Source organism: Larus michahellis, chromosome Z (genome assembly GCF_964199755.1).
Source record: "Larus michahellis chromosome Z, bLarMic1.1, whole genome shotgun sequence".
NCBI lineage: Eukaryota > Metazoa > Chordata > Aves > Charadriiformes > Laridae > Larus > Larus michahellis.
Window position 1 is genome coordinate 19,943,297 of NC_133930.1, and position 20,342 is coordinate 19,963,638.

Below are 20,342 nucleotides of genomic sequence, written 5' to 3' on the forward strand. Positions count from 1 at the left end.
CTGCCGAGTGCAGGACTACGCTTCCCAGGGAGCCGTGCGGGCGGCAAGGGGCCAGTCGCTCCCACGGCCCAGGCGGGTGGCAGCGCGGGGCGGTGCCCGGTGCTGGCCAGGCCACGGGGAGGCGGCGTCATGGCCGCCGGCGGTGTTGCGGTCGTCTCCTCCCTCCGTCCGTGTGAACGAGGTCTGCTGCTGGGCCGCCGGTGCACCGTGCTGCAGGCGCCGCGCTTCGCCTCCGCGAAGTACCGCTGCGACAGCGGAACGTGCCTGACCCAGTGCTCGGGGGCTACGGTGTAGACAAGCACTTACCAAAGAGCCGTGAAGAAAAGATTTGCATTTGCTGGTGATGGTTGATGAGACGCCAATCAAAAAAAAAAAAAAAAAAAAAAAGACGCTCACTCATTCGCCTCCATGCTTTGCCAGTCAGTGGGGTGACAAAGCGTGGGCATAATCCTGGCCAAAACAAACCGTGCGACTCTTGGCAGGACTGGCAAAGCGCCTTCAGTGGAGAATGATCTATCCCAGGAGGCATGCAATGCCTGCCGAGCCAAGGACAGGTACACAGGCTGGACAACAGCCACAATCAGCCAGCCAGCACATTTTAGAAATTCACTGTTTTTAATCGTAGGGGTTATTTTTTTGGTCCTAATTAAATCAATTTGGGAATGTGTCCTTTTTGTAGTTGACACACTGGTTAAAGTCAAATTTCTAGGGATATTTATAGCTCATGCTTGGGAGAACTGCTGAATTGCATGGAAGGAAGACGGCAGAGAGAGCTTCCTCATGTGAGAACATTACAAAACACGCTAGACACAACCCCCAATCTGTATGTTCTGCTCAAGCGCAGCGCAAACCAGATTGTGTGGCTAGCGGTGGGACTGTTCCTGCAAGAAAACTGCTGTGTAGCTGAATTTCAGACTGTAGGAGGAAATGAGGCAGCAGAGACTAACACCACCCAACATCCTGAAATTCAGTGGCACACAAGCTCAGCTGGACCAAAACTCTTGCTTTGGTGTCTCCCAGCAAATTCACTGTCATCTTTTGCTTCTCTTGGGATCCAAATGTACGCTGTGGCTCTTGACCTTTGGCGATTTTGGCTGATGAGCCAGGAAGTCTGTTCACCTGCTACCACATGGATTTGAAATGTAATGCAAGTGAATTAAACCCACAAAAGTAGAGATGTGTGAAGAACTGATTTTTTTCAGCATGCAAGCAGATAAGATTAGTCTTTCTCTTGCAAGCCTGTCCTCTGTGTCCTATGCTATGAAAGACTGACATAGTTACTGCTGTATTTAATTGCATTCTTGGTCACCAACTACAGTCCTCAGAAGAGTTATGCTTAGGAAAAAACATTATGGTGGAGAACTGCAAGGGAGCAAAACAGAAGTGTAGAGATTCTTCCTGCTCCCTCATGAAAACTGCTGCCAACAGCTGACTTCACAAAAGGGTATTTAGTCACGGTCCTGCAGGATTTGTGTTGTGGCTTTCTGTTCCGATGACACATTACCTTCTGGGCAAAGAGTGTCTCATCCTACATGCCTGGGCACTGTCTAGAAAATGGGAGCCTATATTTATTTAGGACCTCTTGGTACATCTGTAAGACAAAGTGGGTATTAAATCCACCTCTTAAAAAAAATTCCACCTCACACCATGTTGAATCTTTTGATTTAGCCTTAAGGCATACTTTGCTCCGCACTTGCAGGTATAAGATGATTGTAATATACACAAATTCATAAAACTGAGGCACTGTAGAACACTATAGTGGATGAACAAATAACTTTTCCCATTATTGCAAACAGAGGCATGGTCACATGGCTAATGAACTTAGTGGGTATTGCTTTTGCTAGAGGTTACTCCAGATTTCTTTCTGAAAAATACTGACAATACATCAGGATAGCATTTAGGTAGAAACTGTGTTACATGGAAAGTCTTGTTTGTTGGCAAAGAGAAAGCACACCTCACACATAAGCCAAAAATTTGTTGTTGGTTGTAAGAGACGGACCGTAAATTCCTCGACAAGGGGCAGAAGGCCCTCCAAGCCTTCAATGGAATGCCTCAAACACTCACAAGGAAACAAATAATGCAGGCCTGGCTTCAAAGAACTGATAAAGCTAACACTTCTGGTGCCTGAAAGTGTGGGAGGACTGTCTTGTGAAGACAGGATAGTTCTGCCACTGGTGTGGTGAGCTTGCTAGTTCTCAGTTCTCACAGCCATTGTGTCCGAGAAGTGACCTTTGCTTCATTCACCGCAAAATGCATATGAAAGCGCGCAGCCTGCATATGCTGATGAAGATTATAGAGATCATGCTAAACGTGTATGACTATGGCACTCGTCTCTCCACCCAAATCATGCTACGCGTCACCTGGGAGAAGGGAGAAACCTGAGACGAAGCTGTCCTCAGCAAGGGGCGTGGACCATGGTAATTCAGCAAACATAAAAGGGGAAAATAAGTGCCCCTGGAGGGGGGACAAAGAAGAAACAAAAGAAGAAGGTAGTGCCTGGGAAGATTCTTCCCAAGAAAGAAGACCGTGCCTGGGAAGATTTTTCCAAGAAAGAAGAAGATTAAGCCTGGGAAGATTCCCTGAAAAAGATGCTGGAACCAGGACCAGTGATCTCTTTATCTTTGTCTTTTTCTCTGTCTTTTCCTTTCTCTATCCCTCAGTTTCTCTTTTCTCGTAGAATTGTTAAGTAATGGTTAGAGTTGTTAAGTAACAACCTTAAGTACCGCTTGCCATAAGTTGTCCTATACGTGTTGTTAAGTGACACAATGCATACCTCACCAGTTGCCATAATTTGTTGTATACCTAACCAATTATCGTGGACTTGTTAAGACCTATACTAACCATTTTGGGAAGCTAATAAATGTTCCTATATGGACCTTGAGATTTATCTCACCTTAGTCTGCACCATTGGGAATTTACAAATCTGAAGTCACTTACCCCTCCTCTTTCCTGGGAGTGGGACGTGACATTGGTGTAACTGAAATCCTAAGAGTCTAATCATTATTAGTCTAGCTCCAAATGTTACACAAAAAGAAAGATGATAATTCTATGCACGTGTTTACTTTCTGCCCCTTTTCCTGGTGGAAGGCTCACCCTTCTGTGGCTGCTCTGGGTCCTCAGGTTGGTGGTTTCATTCTTGGGTGGTGGTGAGAAGAGAGGACCACATGGCAAGTTGTCAGCATGTGGAGCCCTTCTCTGAGAGAAGGACGATGTTTATGCTGCTGGTTTCTCCTTCCTCACTCTAGGGGGGTACACTCACACTCAGCGTTATTTTTAGAAGTTTTTTTAATATACTTTTACATGTTTCTCTGGTGATCTGCAGCTCCGTGTTACAGTTGAATGTACTACGTAAGGTACCATTTATGTATGTTGGATATCGCATTGTTCTCTTTTGGCTCTAGGTGACTCTGCTTGAGTGGGGCTTGTTGGACAAAATGACCTCCAGGGTAGTCAGCAAATGTCTTGTGCAACTTATGCCCTGCCACCATGGTTTACATCGAATTGTTAGCAGCCTTAGGAAAAGGAAAAAGAAAAAAAAAAAAAAGTTGTAGTTCCCTGAAGAATTTTCTGAGTTGAACAAATTAGTTACATTTGCTATGTAATTTCTTGACATTTGCAAAATTTCATCATTTGGCTTCTAAGGTAGTGGGAAGTAATTTGGAGGCAGCAGATAATGTCCTACAATGAGCAGAATCAAAGGAACAAAGGAAGAAAATACAAAATCTGCAAGTCCATCTACTAGTTAGAGGCTGTGACGTCTGATTGTATGTAAAATAAACTAAGACATCACCTACCAGCGATTACAGATCTGCCACCATGACTGCATTCATAGTTGCTTCCTATGTCTACCATTAAAAGCGTTAACCTAAACTGTATCTCCTTGAGTGAGTGAGTGAGCGCTGGACGTGAAGCTGTGCGGGCAAAGCTGACGAACGGTAACCTGTTGATGGAAAGGAGGATGAACAATCTGAAAGCTCTCATTTTGGCTTTGATGTACCAGAGCAGCACATTGGCCATTAACTATAAATTTCCTAGGAGAACAGACATGCTGCTCTTTTTCTTTAGGGATATTCAAAATTAGAGTTCAGTGCAATGAAAACAGAAGCCGTTTTGGCTGATGAAACAGCCTACTGTTTCCTTGTTTAGGCGAAAAGTAAAATAGTGTGTTACGGAGCTGGCGCAGTGGGTGAAATTAGCTTGTGAGTCTCCCTGCTAGTTCCAGATGCTGTTTCGGGAATTTGTGAATAGCTTTATACACTTCGCACAGAGGTGCTCCTGCTGCGAGTTCTTCATCGTTGAACATTGTGTATCTTACTGATCGCTTATTGAAAGGTAATGACTCCAAGCAGTTATCTTTGCTACCTGTGTTAAGCACAGTCTCATTTATACATATAATCTATTGGCATGGTTTTAAGCTCTCAGTGAGACACGGAAGCTGGTTCTTACACTTCTTAGGTGCCTCGCATTCTAAGTTGAGCACAACCGGTGTCCTGTCCTGATGTTCCTGAACAATGAACAGCTATAAAGGGCTTAACTGACAATGATTAAGGTGAAAATAACTGGAGCATTACTTCAGAGACCACTCTCCAATAACTTCCATCAGCTGCAGGAATTTGCCTTATTGTTGCCCAAAGCCCCTACTAGTCTTTCATCACAAAATTACAGATCTGGGGTCACTTCCCTGCAACAGAAGGCATTAAAGTTTTCAAACAAGCACACAGTTTTTCAAATAGCTTTTCTGACGAGGAAAATGTTGAACCTGACAGAGCAGGTTAATGAGTATTTATCACATGGAACAATATGTACTTCCTTTATGTTTTTCAGAATAAGCACTGCTGTATTATTTCACAGCATAAAAAGCAGTATAGAGAAGACATATGCTGCACCAGGACCTCAGAAACACAAGCTGCAGAGTACTTGCGGCAATTTTTAATAGACGCATCAAACTGATACAAGGCCTATTTATGTTCTTCTGCACTTCAACATAAATAAAACTCTTGACCCAGGAATTTAGCCCTCTTCCTTTTCTCTACCACATCTGGTATAACAAAATACTGTGGGAAGGGGATGTTGTCCTAAGTTTGGTGGGGTTTTTTTTAATTTTTTTTAAATAGCATAATTAAACAATTTTATTTTTTAATTCTGGCAAAGGGGTATGTCCTGCTAGCTGTTATGCTAATGCTTGAAAATTTTGTTTGCAGTAACATGATTAATATCTTAGTTGCACTTCTGCAACTAAGACACCACTTTTATTAGTAGGTATTTGTAAAATAAACCACACTTTTAACAGTCACACACGAAGAAACTAAGGACTACCCAAATGCTCAGAGAGCTGAGCAGGATCACCACCAAAGCACAGAAACGCCCAGATATCGTGAACCCGCACTTTCCTGAGCTCCCTTTTCCCCCACACGCACCCTGACGACGCCGAGACTCCCACTGCTGCGGGCAGCGGTACGCGCCATGAGGAACTATACCCCACACCACTCCCCGCCCTTTCGCGCCCAGGGAGCAAACCCCCACAGCCACACAAAGGCCCCGGCCGCGGCCGCCGCCCCACAGGCGCCACCTCAGGCGCCAACGGTGCTCCTGCAGCACCCTCCCCCAACTCTAACGGCCCAACGCCTGAGGCGTGCGCTGTGCTACCCCCACCCTCCACCAAGCCCTCACGTGCCGTGCTCCTATTGGCAGGCGGGCGAGGCACGTGACAGGCCAGCAACTGCACGTGGCAGCGGCCTTATTAGGGCCTCGGTGAGGGGTACCATTTTGTCTCACAGTGGAGCGCTGTGCGGGAGGTAGGAGTGGGGTTGGGCGCCTGTGTCAGGGGAGCGGGGGGCTCTTCCCCGTAGAGGACTACCCCCTGCCCTCCTTCCGAGGGAGCAGAGGTTGCAAATGAGGACGTTAGTATGCTGGGATGGGCAGGCTCAATAGTGTCCCCTGCTCGGGTGCTGTGGGACCCGCGGGAAGCAGGCAGGGATCACTGCTAATATGTTTCACCTCCTGTAACCAGATCTGGCACAGCATGAACCAAGAGGACTGGAATGTGGAGCTGGGGGGTGAGCCATCAGGAATTCCTCCACCACTTGAGCAGGTATGGGGTGGCAGCTTTGGGCTGTAGCATGTCAGTTCTCTTTTTTTCTCCCACCCTGTGGCCTGGGTGGCTGGTGGGCTGTTCCTGTGATTCCAGAAGTGCCTGGAGGAATTTGCCCTTAACCTGTGTGTTGAAAACACAGTGTATTCTTAATAAGTAGTAGCAATTCTAGTCCCTCAAAATGCTGAGGTGCCTTGCCTCTGTGGAGGCTCCTGTGCGATGGTCTGTGTAGCTAATTAGTATTACTCTCCTAGTTGCTTAATGCTACTACCTTCTGTTGGGTTGTGAGAGGATGTGTACTTCTTGGAAAAGTATGTGGCATAAAAGTGGCCCATACTAGTGACTCATTGATCATGATACCTGGGCTAGGAATTGAGTGCCTGTGTGGATAGGCTGGTGAACCAGTAGAAGCTGAAAGGGAAGTAGCAAAAACTTAGGCAGGGTAGAAACTCATAATTGCAGATCAGTGGTGGTACGGGGTATTTAAATAAAGTTTTGTGATAGTGAAAGGGGTGGTTCTTGTTGCCTGCCCTTTTTACCTTATAATGCATTCCTGTTCTCTTATGTATGTTAGATCTAGTGTTTCTGAAGTTGTAAGATAAACTGAGATCACTTGTTTTGGGGTTTTACTACGCTGCAATTTCTTGTGCAAGTCAGATTGGTTTGATGTCCCTTTTTACTGTATTGTACAGTGAAAGGGCAGTGGTGGAACTGCATTATTAGGGAATAGCCGGAACCGTGTCTTTTGGTGGAAGTTCCTGGCTGTGGGTTGGATGTGAACTGTAACTTCTCTGTGCGCTATTGCTCTCCTTTTAGCTGTTCTGTTTGCTGTCTCTTTCTGCTGGCAGTCACTGAATTGCTATTTCTTTTTACCACAGCAGCAGATAGAACATGGGTGACTCTCTCAGATGATCTCTATTGTTCAGTTAATATTGCATTTCATATTGTTTCCAAACTGTATGGTCTTAAATGCATAGATACCGTAGGAAGGGTGAAGAGTGCACCTGTTTGAGGATTGTAGATAGGATTTTCAATATCACTTACAGTGTGTTTTTTGCAAATATGGTAGGCTGCTATAGGAGCTCAATGTTAGTGAAGAGAGGAGGTTACCTCCCCACCAGCAGTTTGCTTCCTGCTATTTTGTTCAGGTACCAGCGCTTGCTGTATACTTTTGTGAGGTCTTTTAATTTGCTAACCTGAAGACTACTCTGGAGAAATGGCTTAGATGGCTTTGACCACCAAAGCTGTTAGAAAATAAATGGAACCTCATCTTTTCTTATAGCATTGAGTTGCTATGTGGACTCATTTGCTTGGAAAACTGCAGTTTTAGAAAATGGCAATATGACCTTTCAAGAAGGCTTAAATGTGTGTAGAAACTAAGTAAACTTCAGTGCATTTGTAGCTCTGTATGTGTAAGTGGGTCTCATCTTGATGGTTGTCTTCTAAAATAAGTTGACATGGTTGCTGCATTCTGTAAAGGGATTCAATCTTTTTGCTGGCCATTTTGTTTTTAATACACACCTTTTTAGCAAGAAAAGCAAAGAGACTCATGGATCCTGACTGGGATTATGTAGCAGCTGTATTTCCAGATCTGGATAGTTCCCAGTCTTACTTCCCAAGTTCTCGGGAAGCTGTCATATATCCAGAAACAGGTGGAGCTGTTGCTTCCTCTGAGATTTTCTGTTTAAGTTGCTTCTGTAAGTTGCCTCTGCTGTGTTTCCCCCCCACTCCACGCCCCCAAGTGAGCTGTGCTGCTGCAGTGTTTGCAAACCCGGTTCACTTAAACTGAAACTGGAAAAGGGTGCTTATAGAAGTTATTCTTGAGTTACATTCTTGGCCAGAAAAAAGCTACAATTAGGCCAATATGTAGTACCTTTAAATTGTTAAACTGTATGCAGCTGAATGGTCTCAAGAGTTTCGCAGCAGACGAGAATAATTTTTAAAATGCAATTCTGGAGTTCATAGCAGAACTAGGGTGATGTCAGGTACCTACTGTCAGGCTTAGTTCTTCGTTAAATCTTGTGTAGAAATTGTTCCTATTCAATTTTGCCATTTTTTACATAGCAGCAAAATGCTTTGGTCTGAAATGGAGGATAAGATACAGGAGTGTAATAAGAGAGAGTTAAATAACACTGTTTCACTGCTTCTGGTGTTGTTGAGTGAATATAGGTATCAGAAGAAACCGCAGAAAACTTGAGGAGAATCTGTGATGAAGCTTTGATTGCTGGCACTGGTCTTAATGGGTGTTTAAATTCAGCCTTGAGGAAGAGGAGAGGCAAGGGGCTTACCAAGATGGATGTGTAAGGCAAGAAGTAAGGTTGCCAAAAGCAGAAATTACAGCATACACTTCCAGAATAGTAATTTTACCAGTTTGGGTTTAATTTCCTGTAGTGGTTGCTAGCCACACTGGGAAGTGTGAAAGCTCTAGTAATAGCTAAAAAGGCAGAGTCTTGAACTAAAAGGTATAAAAAAAGGTATATAAAAAAGGTAGTTATGTGACATTCCTCAGTCAGCTGGTATTTTGGCTTATTAGTACATGTCTGGCGTGCATTAAACAGGAGAAAGTTAAACATGGCCTTTGGAAATAATACTGACCGTAAGAGTAAAATGTGAAAATTAGGTGCTGTTCTGAATTGTTTCAAATGGAGTATCTGAATCTTTGAATAAATGAACAGGGACTGCATGTTTCAGGTATTTCTTTTTAACATCATCTGTAATATCCACTAGTAAAACCCTAGAAATGCAATTATGAAACTGCTGAAAGCAGGTTTTTATTCACAATACAGGCTGAAAAAATTGGAAAAGAAAATCTTAAAAGATTGTTTTGAAAAATGAATGTTTCTTATATTCAAGGTTTAAGATGTTTGTTGGCAAGGTGACATGTTTGCTCCATAATCAGTGACAGAAAGCAAGACAGAAGGCAACTTAACTCCACATGTCAGTTGTGTATAGTGTCATTTTGGTGACATTCAGATGGAAACAGTATGTCCTTTAGTATACTGAAGTGTAATAAACTAAAGTTAACAGAAGAATCTGAGAGATTGCATTTCAGAAGGTGCAGAAGGCAACTTCTTTCAAGTGAGAGATTTAGCAGCTGCATTTGAATTTATGTATTCTGCTCGGCCTGGGGTTAACATGATGTGGTGCCTTTCTTGTTTTTGTAGGCTAGCTTCTCTGGAAGACCAAATGGCTCCTCGTCTGACTTCAGGCCAAGTGTGGGCTCATTCGGTATGTGAAAGGCACTTCTGATTTTACTGTCATCTGGGGGAGTTGATGCCTTGAACAGTTCAGGAGATTAAAGAAAACCACAGTATTATCATTGTGATATTTTCATGTGTCCCCCATGTAGTAAACAAAATCAGATTATATGGGTAACATTATAATGAGTAGACTTCTTTTTTGACCATCAGGCCTTCTTTATTTATTGCAAGCTACATGCTGAATACAGCATGTAACCTCTAATGAGAGTCGATAGGTGTTACCTCACAAGCACTTCCAAAACAAGCTGTGCTAACCATGAGTGGTATTGAAAATAAATAGGTTTATATGCAGTGTTGAGCAGTTCTGGCGAGGTCCTGTCTGACGGTTGTGTTGAAAACAAAAGGTCAGATGAAGTTGTTGAACAGAAACTTAAATCCATTTAAAAAAAAACAAAACCAAACAGCAGCAGTGTATTCTACAGTTCATTTGGTGAAAGGGGTAAGCATAGCAGACTTGACTAAAGAATGATTATTGGTTCTGTCCTGTTTGCTGTCTATAAGTTCAGCATCTTTCATTAGTAGAGGCAGTAAACACAGAGGGGCAGCATGGTGAAAGAACTTATTAAAGCAGATGCTTTCCTTATGAAATATTTTGTTAGCGTTGTAAGGGACGGACTGTAAATTCCTCGACAAGGGGCAGAAGGCGTTCCAAGCCTTCAATGGAATGCCTCAAACACAAGGAAACAAATAATGCAGGCCTGGCTTCAAAGAACTGATAAAGCTAACACTTCTGGTGCCTGAAAGTGTGGGAGGACTGTCTTGTGAAGACAGGATAGTTCTGCCACTGGTGTGGTGAGCTTGCTAGTTCTCAGTTCTCACAGCCATTGTGTCCGAGAAGTGACCTTTGCTTCATTCACCGCAAAATGCATATGAAAGCGCGCAGCCTGCATATGCTGATGAAGATTATAGAGATCATGCTAAACGTGTATGACTATGGCACTCGTCTCTCCACCCAAATCATGCTACGCGTCACCTGGGAGAAGGGAGAAACCTGAGACGAAGCTGTCCTCAGCAAGGGGCGTGGACCATGGTAATTCAGCAAACATAAAAGGGGAAAATAAGTGCCCCTGGAGGGGGAACAAAGAAGAAACAAAAGAAGAAGGTAGTGCCTGGGAAGATTCTTCCCAAGAAAGAAGACCGTGCCTGGGAAGATTTTTCCAAGAAAGAAGAAGATTAAGCCTGGGAAGATTCCCTGAAAAAGATGCTGGAACCAGGACCAGTGATCTCTTTATCTTTGTCTTTTTCTCTGTCTTTTCCTTTCTCTATCCCTCAGTTTCTCTTTTCTCGTAGAATTGTTAAGTAATGGTTAGAGTTGTTAAGTAACAACCTTAAGTACCGCTTGCCATAAGTTGTCCTATACGTGTTGTTAAGTGACACAATGCATACCTCACCAGTTGCCATAATTTGTTGTATACCTAACCAATTATCGTGGACTTGTTAAGACCTATACTAACCATTTTGGGAAGCTAATAAATGTTTCTATATGGACCTTGAGATTTATGAGTGATGGAGTAAGAATGGATTAAATGACAAGTAAAGGAAAGAGAGTCCTCACCCCTTTAGAGGCAAATAGACTTGGTCAGTGGAGCCCAATCTGTTGGGGTAAACCAGTAATATCAATTTAAGTAATTGGTAAGGTGTGTTTGCTTCTTGTTACACGTTCTGTATAAACAGGAATATCAGAATCTTTTGTGCCATCTTTGTCACAAACTACTCACTTAAAACTTCCAAGTGAGCAGGAACGCTGAACACTGTTCAGACTATGAAAGCAGTTGTTTTAACACTGTCTAGTGTCGTATGAGCAAAGTTTTGTACTTGAGTGACTTGGTATATGTACAAAACATCATCTGTCTTCTTTTTTTCCTTTATGACAAGCTCCTGTATACAGGTGATAGCTTCTTTAACTAATGTGTTTGTCTTCTTGTGGAGTGTGCTAGTGCCTGGTTTTTTTCAGAGGTAGCCATATTGTTATTTTAAGGAGTTTTAACTTGGAAGGAAAATAGTAACAATCAGTTTCTGTGATGTGCCATATACTTGCACATCATGGAATTTTGTAGACTTCATGTCTTGATTTCAGAATTCATATCTTTATGGTGGTTGCTGATGTAGCCTGTTCTTGACTTTGATACTGCAGAATAGGGCATTTTATTTTGATAGAATCACTTAGGCTGGAAACCAATTCTGAAGATTGGCTTGTCCAAATCCTTGTGTAGAGTCAACTATAGCAGGTTGCTCAGGACCTTGTCCAGCTGAATTTTTAATTTCTTCAGGGATGGAGAGTGTACAAGCTTTTGGGGCAATTTGTGTAGTGTTTAACCACCCTCAGAGTAAAAAAGATTTTCCTTATGTTAAAATGTATTTTCCTGTATTTCAATTTGTGCCCGTTTCCTCTTGTCCTCTCATTGGATAGCAGTGAAAAGAATCTGACTCCGTTGTCTTTGCCTACTTCTCTTATGATGTAAGATCCTTTGAGCCTTCTTGCCTCCAGGCACAGCAGTTCCAGCTGTCAGCAACTCTGTATGACAGATGCAACAGTCTTTCCGTCATCTTTGCAGTTCTTCCCTGGACTCACTGCAGGATGTCAGTGTCTGTTTTGTACTAGGCAGCTTACAACTGGATGCAAGCACTGTAGATATGGCATCATCAGTGGGGAAGGACCACTTGCACCCACCTGCTGGCAACAATCTTCGTAATGTAGCCCAGAGGGCTGTTGGTCTTGGCTGCGAGGGCACATTTCTGGCTTATGTTCAATTTGTTATCCACCACAGCTGTCACGTTTTTCTCTGCAAAGATGCTTTCTAGCTGGTTGGCAGCAGTGTGTACCAGTGCCTGGAGTTATTCCTTCCCAGATGCAGGATTTTGCATTTATCTTTGAACTTCAAGGTTCCTGCCTGCCCATGTCTCTAGCAACGTTTTGAGTTTCCTCTGAATGAAACACAGTCCTGTATTATGTCCTGGATTTGCATGTCTGCAAACTTGCTGGGAGTGCATTCTGTCCCATTATCCGGGCCATAAATGAAGATGATAAACTGCATTGGCCTTGGTATCAATCGGTGGAGTACTATGCTAGTGACTGGCCTCCAGGTGGAGTTTGTGCTGCTGATCACAACCTTTAGAGCCCAGTGGTTCAGCCTCCTTTCAGTCTGCATCACTATCCAATTACGTAGGCTGTATTTCATTGGTTTGTGTATGAGGATGTTATGGGAGATGGTGTGAAAAGACTTAACTTTCTAGTTTTCCTTTTTCAGGTGCTGTTGAAAAACCTAACAAAAATCAACATATACAGGATCATTTTGGAGGGTATTCTAGGAGTAGAGGTAGGGTTGCATGGTTAAAATTTGCAGTTTTGGGGGTGATTAAGCCTTCCTTTTGGACAAAACATTTAGAATGGGGACGACCTTGCAACTGGTGTCCCAGCAGATTCTGGAAACTCCAATTTTACTGTGTTGTTAGCAGAAGCTGAGTGGTGCAATTCCTTATAGAAAACATTAGTTACACTGATCCTAAGCTTTGTAATTTTAATTAATTTTCTTTGTCTTATAAAAGGACCCCTTTGTCATGTTGTGGTTTTTTTGTTGAGTGGTAGGTAGGCTACAGACCCCGAAGTCAAAGATAAGTTTGAATGTTAAGTTGATTCTTTTTTCTAATTATAGCTACCGATGAATGTCTGAACACAGAGTGTCAACCGATGCGTAGATTTGGTAGCGGAAGGAATTTTGGAAACAGAGGTAACTTTCTAGAGTGTCTGTAATTCTAGTGGCTAGTCATATCTGATACATTAAATTTTCCCTATTAAGGTACTCAGTTCTATTGTATTGGAGCCAAAAAAGTATTTATGACTTGGAGGGTAATACCAGTCCTTATTTCTGCATAATGTAGGCACTCAGTATCACCCCTCACTTTTGACTGCACAACTCCACCATGTTTGCCTGAAGGCAGGACTCTACATTTAAAATCAATGTTTTGTTTACATCTTTCTTTGATTCCATTCTCCCTGGAGAGGGCTATTTTTCTGATAATTTCATTGAGTCATAATGTAGTATACAAGGCAGTATACAAGCAGTATTAGTAGTCACATATATACCATATGAGGGAGTAAACCAGTGCTCTTCTGTGGAAGACCTGAAAGTTTTCTTTAGTTATGCATAAAGCAGTATTTAATCTCTGTCCTCTTCCTGCTGTAAGGGTGAGTGCCACACTTGTATGGAATGCGTGTTGAAGAGGTTAGTAATAGGCAGTTTGACAGTATGGCTGCATATATTTCTGCCAGATACTGTTGGAAGCGCATAGGGCAGTGGAAGTGGCTATAACGTAGCATCTGTCTAGATAGTTCTATAGCTGTAGGTGGGACTGGTTATGAAACAAGGAAGATGGAAGCTCTAATCCTAGTTTGGGCATGTCTAGCAAAATTTCTGACCTGCAGAACAGCTGTGGAAGTTATTAGGTTAGTTCCTTCAAGAAATTCTACACCATTTCTGTATCTCTTGGATTGATGCCCTTTATGGGTAGGGCAGCGTTAGACTTGTTCAGCTAAGCAGGCAGCAACACTTTGGCAGTGCTGTGGGATGGTGATGAGCAACTGTTCTGCTGTAGACTCTCCAGCAGTTGTGAAGTAACTCACAAGGTGTATTTAAGGTCTGTAGTATTTATGAATGTTAATATTTAGATTGTTTTATATGTGGGCCTTTTAAGATGTGATTTTATTTTTTTTCGAATTTGGAGTAGCTCAAATGACACATAACTTGGTATGCACTGAACACTGGTAGAGAAGGAGCTACAGATGCTGTGGTAGGATAACTTCTTGGTTTTACTTAGCAGAAGATGCTCTTTGCCATTACAAGATGATAGAACAGGTGTTCAGTTGAAGAATAAAGACTAAGGAGGAAATGATGATATAAGTCGACTGCTTGGATGTTAGACAACACCTAAAACTGTCCAATCTAAAATGAGAAGTAACTTTGTTTATGCATGTGGCTGTTTAATTCTTCTCCCTTCCCATCAGGAGGGGGTTAGAAATAAAAATACACTAAATACTTGGCACTGCCTGTCCCAAGCAACTGAATAAGCAATTCTGAGTAATAAAAAAATAGAAATTTATAGATCTCAAAGGAAGATTTTCAAATCCTTGCTCCATAGGAGGCAGCAACTGCAATACTACCTCACTTTACAGTATTGGTTATAAAAACTGTGAAGGTACGAATGCTGTTAGTTGTCCTGTTAGTTAGTCCAGAGGACTAAACTGATTTGCGTCATAACTGCAGAGTTGAAAGTTAGTAGTTTATAAGGCATACATGCGTGTAAAGTCAAATACTTCAAGACTTAGTGCTTGATTTACTTCTTGCAGGAAGCAATACTACAGGAGAGGAGTAGACTCTTCTTCTTGTCATACTTTTGGGCAAAAAATATTGCTTCTCTTCATTTTTTCATATGTTTAGGTGAATCAGTTGGTTTTATTGTACTTCTTACTTGAATTCATAAAATAAGGACTGCGAAGAATAATTGGCAAATAAGACACTTGATCTGCACATGCAAAATTGGTCAAACTAAGTTGTTGTGTGCTATGCTGTACTGCAGGTTTTCAAGAAAGGAACATAGAAGATTCTAGTACCCAAAAAAGTGGTTTTAGAGGATTTCCCGGTGGCTTTGGACGTAGTGAGAGTAAGTTGTTTTGTTGTTCTTTATGTTGGCTGGTTTGTGTGGTAACAACATACGTTTGATTATTCTTTCTGGGTTTGGTTGCTCCCTGAGAACTACAACTATAAAGGTGAAAGCTATGAAATAGCTTCTGTTCTTCAGCTATGTTACGGAACACGGATAGTGTCTTCGAAAAATAGTATCACTGGGAATAGTACAGCATAGGTTGGAGTTATAAAGAATCTGTTGGAGCTGTTGCACTGTAGAGTTTTTGGAGTAAATAGTATTAGCTTTAAGCATAGTATTTCATTATACTAATTTTAGACACTATATCCACTACACTGTGTATTACTTACAGGTATTAAAGATGAGCAGAGAGACAGACCTCAGTCTGGCGTTTTTCTTGGCTCTAGAGGAAGAGGAGCATTTAGAGGTCATGCAGGTGAGATGTTTTAGTATGGTAGTGAGCCTTTCAGCTTTCCTCATTGCTGATCTGTGGCAATGCAATTCCTTCTTAGCTTTGCTAAATGCTGTTACTATGATTGTTCTCCCTGTCTGAAATAAGAATCTACTGTAGATACTAGATAGCTTGCTCGCATGAGCACACAAGACGTGTTTGTAACTTGGATAAATTCTAGTAATTGGATATTGAAAGCTGTTGTTTTCCATAATTTTTTTCTTGGTCCTGCTGCTCCTGAGTCAGTTAATGCACAGTGAAGCAGAGGTGCTAAACCCAAAATTCAAAGCAAGCCTTTAAGAACTTGCTCAGCTTTGAAATAGTCACTCTAGGCTTTTCCACCCCAGTTATAAAAGGAAGTATTGTTTTAGGTTTGTCCAGGCTGACAAGTAAGGTTTGTAGCTCTGAGAGGCCAGGTCTTCCTGATGACTTTATTCTAATGTTGGGGTTTTTTGCTGTCAGCAAAGGATTTTTCCCTCATGGTCCTATCTTCCTGTGCTACTGATGCTACTGTAACTTGTAACCTATGTGTTGTGATGCCTAGAGCATAGTAATTTATCACTCACAAAAGTCCATAACTCAAATTAAAAATACCATTAAACTAGTGTAGTGGGTAGTGGATGGCTGATATTCTCAATGTAAGAACATTATGTGTGATACTGGTAAAAGAATTTTTCATTGTAGAAAAGATAGTGATTCGTATATGCGTTTTCAGAAGCGCTGTTTAATATCCAAAGAACAATTAATTTGCCTCTATTTATTTGACTTGGTTCAAATCAAGTTTTTCAGAATTTTAGTTCAAATAATGATTTTTCAGAAGCTTAAGTGTTTGTAGAGGCAACATGTTAATACTCATAGTGGACATAACTGCATCCTTAACACAGGATAGTCATTCCTTACATTTTCATGATCATTGTATGAAGTATTAGTACATAAAGACTTATGGATATTGGTAGGCAACAGTTGCGCTGTTGCGCAGCAGTCTGTATAGAGGTTCACATGAAAAGATAATTCTTCATAAAGAGTGGTTTGTTGCATGGTAAATAATCCCTTTTATAGTAAGAGAACGTGTCTGGATCTAGTGAAGGAACAGAGCAAGCACTGCTAGGCTGTTGCGCTCCCTCCACCTCTGAATAGCACTTACATCACTCTAACAGAGTTTGTAGAGTTAATGAAGATAGGGCTGTGCTAGCTTTTCTTCAAACGGTTATGATTTTTGCATAAAATTGATTACACACACTGTAGGTTGCATCTTTGCGTGGATTCTCTGTCACCATCTCGATGAAGCTGTGGTTTTACAGAGTTGCTTAGGAGCATTGCTGCTGAACAAAGCATTCCTGATCCAAGTCACTTTAGTGGCTGCCTCTTTAGAACTGGTTTTTATGTTTTGAGTTAATAATTCAGTCTTGCTGAGAATGAGCAATTGGATTAATATGCTGCTCTGATGTTATTCTTTTGTGCTCACACTGCTGCAGTGAGGGTGAAGGAGGCATTGCAGGGTGATTGTACTTCTATGGTACTGATCTTAAAATTGTCATTTTCATGGTATGATTTTCGTGAATGGCTTGAGCTGCACATCTGAGTAGAGAACCTACTAACACCTTGTGGTGTTCTCTCTCCGCTTCACTCAGTCTTGTCCCTTATCTACATTTCTAGTCTCCATTCTTTTCCAGAGGGGCCTTATATTAAAGGTTTAGGGTTTTTTTTACTCTTCTTTGAAATCAGCAAGAGAACTTCCTACACAGAGTAGCTAGAAGCTGCTAGTTAGGTTAAAGACTTTTTCTATTTTGTGTACAGTAAGAATAAGGACTTAAAACAGATGCTGGAAATGCTGCTGTTAGTACCTCAGTCTTAATACAGTTTTTATGTATATAAAACATGTGGTACTTCCTCACTCTTAAGAATAAATGTATTTGTTTTTCAAGTGATAATGAAAGCAGCACCCACACAATATGTGGATGTCAAGGTCAGAACTTTATGGAGTGGTTGTAAACCTGTGGCTGTTGAAATAACAGGATGGTTTTCTCTTCTGATTTAAATTCTCTCCTACCTCTTGAAATATTACTGTGATGACACTGAAGTTTGTGACTATGGCTCTTTAGTTATTTAGAAGTTAGTTATATAGCATAAAGCAAGCATCTGCTGATTTTGTGGAAAAGTTGCATGATTCTTAAAACCAAGATACTGTAAGAGTAATTGTGTGTGAATTTTTTGTTACAGTATTTTGTTTATACTTTTTAAGAGAAAAACCTCACTTAAGAGGTAACAAATCAAGGTTATAAAATGGACCTTTTGTGGCACTTCAGTTTCTTGTTATAGATAACATTTCTTTTGTCTCATGATTCATCTCAAGTGAATATAGACAACTATATCTGCCCTTGCAAAGCATATTCTGGATTTAGGAGGCATCATTCCTCTTGGTTTGTCTTTATCTAGACATCTTGCGGTGGCCATCTCATAATCTGGGATGATTGCATTTGATTTGATGATAAGGGACCTAATACGAGTCAAGTAAGGAGCAGATCTGGTTTGTGAAGTCCTCAGCAAGCTGCTGTGTTCAATTCCTTGATGATGTTACTGCAAGATCCATCTGTTCTGACATCCTCTCTTTCTGCCCTTTAAAACACAAATATGGAGCCTTTGTCTGCTGGCTTTTTGTAACTAAGCTTTCATTGCTTACCTAAATATTTCCACTCATTCCATCAACCATATGAAGAGCCACTGCTGAGTTTAAGTGCCTGTTTTTCATTTCATTAAGGTTCTTATTAGATTTTCTCTCAAATGAGCTATTTATTCCTAAAAGTAATTAACTCTGCAATGCTTTCTTTAACAGCAGCTCACAGAGAATGCAATGAAGAAATAGAATCTGAAAGAGGTAAGTAGCTTCTTCGCAAGTAACTGGCAAAAATGCCAGTTTTAACTCAAGGAACATTCTCTTACTTAAAGTAGCTGGAAGTAATTGGGTAAAAAAGAAGGTAATGGTGTGGGTAAATGCATAACCATTTCAAAACTATTCATGTAACATGAGTTGCCAAGCAAATACTGTTAAACTCAGTAGGTTTAAACTTCATTCATCTGTAAATTACTGGGCAACACAGTAGTCTTTATTTAGGTGAGAATGACCAAATTTTTGGAATTAAGTGCTGTAGAATTCCTCTGTTGCTGGCTATTTATTCTTTCTAATGGTAAAGCTATCTGCTTGAGACACAAGTGTTAAGATAACTTAATTGGCAATAGTGTAGGCATCTAAGTGATGATAGTCATTAAAGCAAACCATGAAGGAAGAGCAAATTCTCAGTTTCAGATGCTATAGCATTTGGTATGCTATTTCTGGAAAACAGGGTTGATGTGTTTTACTAAGTGCAAGTTAATAAATAGAATTTAATGATTTGTATGTGCAGGAGATTGGATTGAAATGTATGATGAATAATGACTTCTGACATGTATTGAAAATGTCAGTTGGGACAATGTATTAGAACATTTACTTACCTGCAGTGTTTTTTGCAAATGGCTTTACCCTTATTTTGCCTTTCTCTTGCTCTTGAAGTGCAAAAAGACAAATAGTGAACTCCTTACTTCTGTATGAATAACTTTGGTTCTTGATTGTTCCTCATTTGAAGTCCCTGTGAAATGGCTTCTACTGCTAACCTTTTAGTGAGAATCAAATAATTTATTTTATACCTCTGAGTTTATTCCTTAAGGAGTGCAGCATGGTAAATGTACTACCATGAACAGATTAATTTTATCCTTGTGTATTAATAAATGCATTGTTACTGAATAGGATCATTTATAGTGTAATCAGTTTTTGTGGTAGAATTAGTTTTTGCATGGTGGTAGAGTACAGCTCTTAAAAGTATGGTCCTTAAGGAAATGTGAGACAAGAATGCATTACAAAAGTATGACTTTATTTGTATGTAAGTCTTCAGTCTAATAATATAAAACTAAGTAGCAATAGAATTCATTACGAAATTTGCCTTCCTGTAAAGTGGAGATAAGTCTAAATGACATCCGACTGAACTTAAGTTCAATAGCTCCCTACTTAAGGTATTTTAAGTTTTCTTTGTATTGTTGTGGTCGTGTTCTTAAGGTCCAAAGGTGACTTACGTGCCGCCTCCTCCACCTGATGATGAACAAGCCATCTTTGCACGTTATCAGACAGGAATTAATTTTGACAAGTATGATGAAAACATTGTCGAAGTGTCAGGACTTGACCCTCCAGCACCATTACTGGTTAGTGAACTCATTAACCTTGGGGTTTATGGGATGTATGTTTATTTACTGCTAATATTTACTGCTAATGAAAATATTAATAAAGATTTGGCATCTTGTGGACACTACTATGTTGGAATCTGCCCATTTGAAAGATACAAATTTGAATTCAAAATAACATTGGTAAAGTGTAGAAATGGCCCAGAGAAAGTAATACTGAATGGACAGGAAGTATAGTCCTGAAATTGCAGAAAAATACCAGTTTAAATCACAAAGAAAGAGGTCTTTGGCAGCAGTTTCTGGGAAGGCTAGTAGAGTCATCTTCTTGAGGTCTATTACTGGGGGATCTTTAACAATGTAAACGAACACCTGTTAGAATAGTTTTCATTTGGACAGAGAGGTGTGTTAGAAGTTTTCTGTAGCTGCTGTTTATTGTTTAAAAGTAATACATAACTTTGCTTCTACTCCATACCATGTGGCTGGTGTTGTTTGTTTGTTTTTAAAGAAGCTATTTTTAGGGAAAATGAGGAATAAGGTCAGAAGGGATAGTAGCACCTGTGAAAATCAAGCATCTTGAAAAAGAAGATGCAGAGGTTTTTGGTTTTTTTTCCCCCCATCAATCTTCTGAAAGGTTTTCTCACTGAAGTTAAACTGATTTTGACATGTATGATGCTTCTTGGTCCTGGATAGG

General features: G+C 40.9%; 1 protein-coding gene across 3 annotated transcripts in view; it reads left to right on the top strand.

The window, feature by feature from the left end:
* The first annotated feature begins 5,757 nt into the window (after window positions 1–5,757).
* Window positions 5,758–20,342, top strand: part of DDX4 (DEAD-box helicase 4) — a 33,463-nt gene continuing 18,878 nt past the window's right edge. For 2 of the 3 annotated variants that reach the window (XM_074569403.1, XM_074569405.1), the window contains exons 1-9: window positions 5,758–5,795; window positions 6,011–6,091; window positions 9,256–9,319; window positions 12,600–12,668; window positions 13,005–13,079; window positions 14,926–15,009; window positions 15,344–15,427; window positions 18,276–18,317; window positions 19,530–19,672. In XM_074569403.1, coding sequence (XP_074425504.1) covers window positions 6,023–6,091; window positions 9,256–9,319; window positions 12,600–12,668; window positions 13,005–13,079; window positions 14,926–15,009; window positions 15,344–15,427; window positions 18,276–18,317; window positions 19,530–19,672 — 630 coding nt within the window. In that variant the 5' untranslated portion in view covers window positions 5,758–5,795; window positions 6,011–6,022. The remainder of the gene's footprint in view (window positions 5,796–6,010; window positions 6,092–9,255; window positions 9,320–12,599; window positions 12,669–13,004; window positions 13,080–14,925; window positions 15,010–15,343; window positions 15,428–18,275; window positions 18,318–19,529; window positions 19,673–20,342) is intronic. The other variant, XM_074569404.1, reaches the window with a different exon arrangement.